This window comes from Eufriesea mexicana, unplaced genomic scaffold (genome assembly GCF_001483705.2).
Source record: "Eufriesea mexicana isolate 0111107269 unplaced genomic scaffold, ASM148370v2 scaffold4744748211, whole genome shotgun sequence".
Taxonomy (NCBI): Eukaryota; Metazoa; Arthropoda; class Insecta; order Hymenoptera; family Apidae; genus Eufriesea; species Eufriesea mexicana.
In genome coordinates, this window is record NW_016907866.1 from 107,886 (window position 1) to 111,486 (window position 3,601).

General features: G+C 40.5%; 1 protein-coding gene across 1 annotated transcript; it reads right to left on the reverse strand.

Moving 5' to 3' along the window:
- Nucleotides 1-633: 633 nt before the first annotated feature.
- LOC108552888 (uncharacterized) lies at nt 634-2,716 on the reverse strand. The gene has a single exon (XM_017907606.1). It carries the CDS (start codon nt 2,325-2,327, stop codon nt 1,116-1,118), a length of 1,212 nt encoding a protein of 403 aa, XP_017763095.1. The 5' UTR covers nt 2,328-2,716; the 3' UTR covers nt 634-1,115.
- Between the last annotated feature and the right edge of the window lie 885 nt (nt 2,717-3,601).

A 3,601-nucleotide genomic window follows, 5' to 3' on the forward strand; every position in this document is an offset into this window, starting at 1 on the left:
GGAATTAACTTTTCCTTTCTTTACGTTTGTTTTTAATTCCCTTTCTTCCTTTTTTGTTTGTTTAGTGAGCTTTAGGTGTTCAATTATCGATGAACTAAATTACAAGGTAATTCGTTTAGCCGAATTTAGACAGATGTTAAATTTAACTTTATACTAAACATACTGTATTAAAAAATGAAAATGAGATCTACAGTTTGATTTCTATTCCGTGTCGTTTTTAAGTATAAAGAAATTTATATAAATGATTAATTGTTGAGGGACTAAGAAAATACTACCATTCGTGATTACTTTGAGAAATAAACTGGTGATTACTTCACCAGTAAGGATGCAAAAAGAAATAAAAATTGCCATACACTGATCCGAGTAACACAGCGAAAAATATAAAATTGGTATATACAGTTAGTGTTGCATATCAGACAAATTTATAACGTATAAATAATTCACACGTATGTTTGAATTTATAAAATTTTCGTATTTTAAATTTCGATTATTTTATTGCGATAATTCTTTAACAGCACCAGGAAATACTAAAATGATGACGATACTATTTCTCTCACGTATTACACAATAGTTTATTTGGTTCTGTAGTTTTCACGAAATTCTCCGAAATTAATGATCATAAATCAGTGCTGGCGTATATCTTACTCAACTGTAAACACTACGATTGGTGACAATGGAAATATCAAGAGGATCGGCAATATTTGCACAAAGAATCTTCCGTTAAGGGAACGATAAAAGAGATGACGAAACTTTAATATTCATCCAGGAAACGTTTATTTTCTCTTCATTGTTCTTGCCGTAACAATAATCCTACGTTCTATCCTAATTATTTATAAACATACTTTGACTGTTGTGTACATAACCTTTACTCGCAAGAAATATCGTCTAATTTAATAGTAGACTATTGCATCAATACTCGAAATACTCAGAAAAATTAACGCTAGAATTACCAAGCCAGTTGGCACGATTAGTTTCAGGCTTGCAGTACCAATAACACTTTCGTCATACCACTAGAATTATAATCTTCCATGCACGCATACTATATCTGGAACATCTCACAGATCAGTAGTGCCAATATCAAACAGAAAATTCCCAAAGAAAAATAATACCGATGATCAATGAAGCACGTGATCCAGACATCCAGCATCCTTCAGCCTCAACAACATATTCGCCAAAATCTCGGAAACCTCGTCTCCACCTAACGTCCGCATAGTCCTGGCCCATTCGTCCATATCCATCGTCGACGCATCCTTTGCACGGAGCTCAGTCCTGTCCATCTGTACGCTCAAAAAGAACGAGGCGATGAAGAACCCAAACAGACCTTTCCTCTTATATTCCTCGTACAGAGCCTCGTACGTAAACTTATCGGAATCCACACCGTTCTCCTCCAGATTCTCTATGAGAGTCTTGTGGTACACTTCCAGGACATTCTGCAGCATATCTTTGTCCAGGTCGTTCGCACAGTGGAGACTCAGAAAGGTGGACAGGTCCAGGATAGGTGACCCGTACCTAATCAATGCGAAATCGATCAGCATAGCTGTTAGTTCACCGTTCTTCTTCTTGAACAGCGTGTTGTTTATCGTGAAGTCTCCGTGACACAAGATAGCGAGAGGTTCCTCAGGCTCGACGTACTTCAGGATCAGGTTGTTGTACGTGTTCTCGAACCGAGCCTGCAGCTTGTCACACAACCCTTCGTCGTAGCCCTGTTTACAAAGATATTCCACTGACCTAGTCGCCGATTCGTCGAAGATCATCTTCACATTGGTCTCCGGGTAGAATCTAGCTTCCTGTATGTTGTCCACAAAAGCGAAAAAGTCCTCTCGCCTGTGCTCTTTCATCGCATATGAGTTGGCGTGGAACCGCGCCATTTCTCGGACTGCAGCCAAAGTGTAGTCCAATGAGATGTCGTACTTGAGCTGAGAGAGACTGTAGCCTCTGAGACTGACCATGTTCTCAAGAACGATCACCGAGTCTGCAGGTGGCGCGTCCTTTGCGTAGATGCAGCGCGGCAAGTTGTCGTAATGCTTGCCATACCACTCATAGAAGAGTATCTCGTTGTGGAACTGTTCGCTCGATTTCAGCACCTGTCTTAGGTCAGCCTCTGGAGACATTCTCTTCACCACCAGGTTGGTCACGCTCTGCTTCTCGCTGTTATCCGAGCTGGAGTTGGCGATGACGTTGAGGAACGTGAGGGTGGAAACGCAGAACGAGTCGGTGGGCGTTGACACCTCGTAGCGAATATCGTCGAAGTTCTTGTCCAGCTTGTCGGCGATCTTGCCCATCAAGTCGTCTATCCAGGCACAATCATCCTCCGGTTGTTCGCACATGATCGCATCACCAAGTTAGACCCACGATTATCCAGACGATCGGCCCTATGTGCTCCTAACCGGTTGCGATCGCGGACTGACACTGAACAGAGCCTGCTGGGAATGAACTATTGTCCTGCATACACAGATAACATTCACCGTGTGATGAAAGCAGACGCGTGTAGCACGGAGTGGGAGACTCAGCCTTGATATGAGACGCTTTCACGGTAGACCTAAAGATTCGTCCATACTGAGGTACTTGGAGGAACTTGTCAGAGCTTCTGATGCAATCATCTGGCTTCAGAGTGTGTCTTGCGAATGTTGACTGAACTTTTAGCCAGTCATCTTTTGGTTATCACGAGCTGTATGGCAATGAACGTTATTGGCACGTGTGTTGGTTTGCTGTTGGACTTTTCGTGAAGATGTCAGTTAGGTGTAAGTCTCTCAACGGCTTTATATGATTTTGCTAGAGACCAGTCAAGAAACCTATTTTCCCAGGGCCCGAGTTTGGAGAATTTGAGAATTGTGTCGTTATTTAACCATATGCCTCATACTGTACCCATGTGTGGATAATTTTAGTTCGCAGATTTATAGTTTTATAGTAAGGTATTATGTAAGTCTGCTCGTAGTAGATTGTAGTTAGGTGTGAAGTACACTGGAACACTAAAGCAATTTCAAACTCGACGTGATGATGCAATCGCAATTAAATTCTGAGAAGAAAACAGTAAATTGCGTTGTAGCTAAGTCCTAGTTGTGTCTTCAGAGTAATTGGCTACATCGTGAACAGTCTAAACTTTACATTTAATATTCGATTTATTATCTTTTTCCGTATTTACTGTCTCTTCGCGCCGATGTGTACGGACCTTAATGCTGCAATAGATAATTACGACGAGTTAAACTCAATTCCCGTTAACGTTTGACGAGTTACTGTGACACAACGTGCGAAATAGGGAAAATTTATCACAGTGGAGTAAGACACAAGTTTCATTTCTTCCAGGAATATAATACGATATTATCTACAATGTATTTTCCTTTTCCCTTTTCTGCTCGTCACTTTGGTATCACCGAGCTAAACACTGTTTATCTGAAAATAAATAGGAATAGAGGCGAATATTTTGCGCTGTAACTCTCCAGCTGCGGAAGATATGAGAACGATATTTCAAATAAATATTATTATCACGGAAATTAGTAATCTTTAATGGGCACATAAACATAGCAGGCATAGATGATATTAATTTTTATCGTACGATAAAAGTTAGTAAGTGTATTCATTATTGTTCTATCGCAATAAGAGT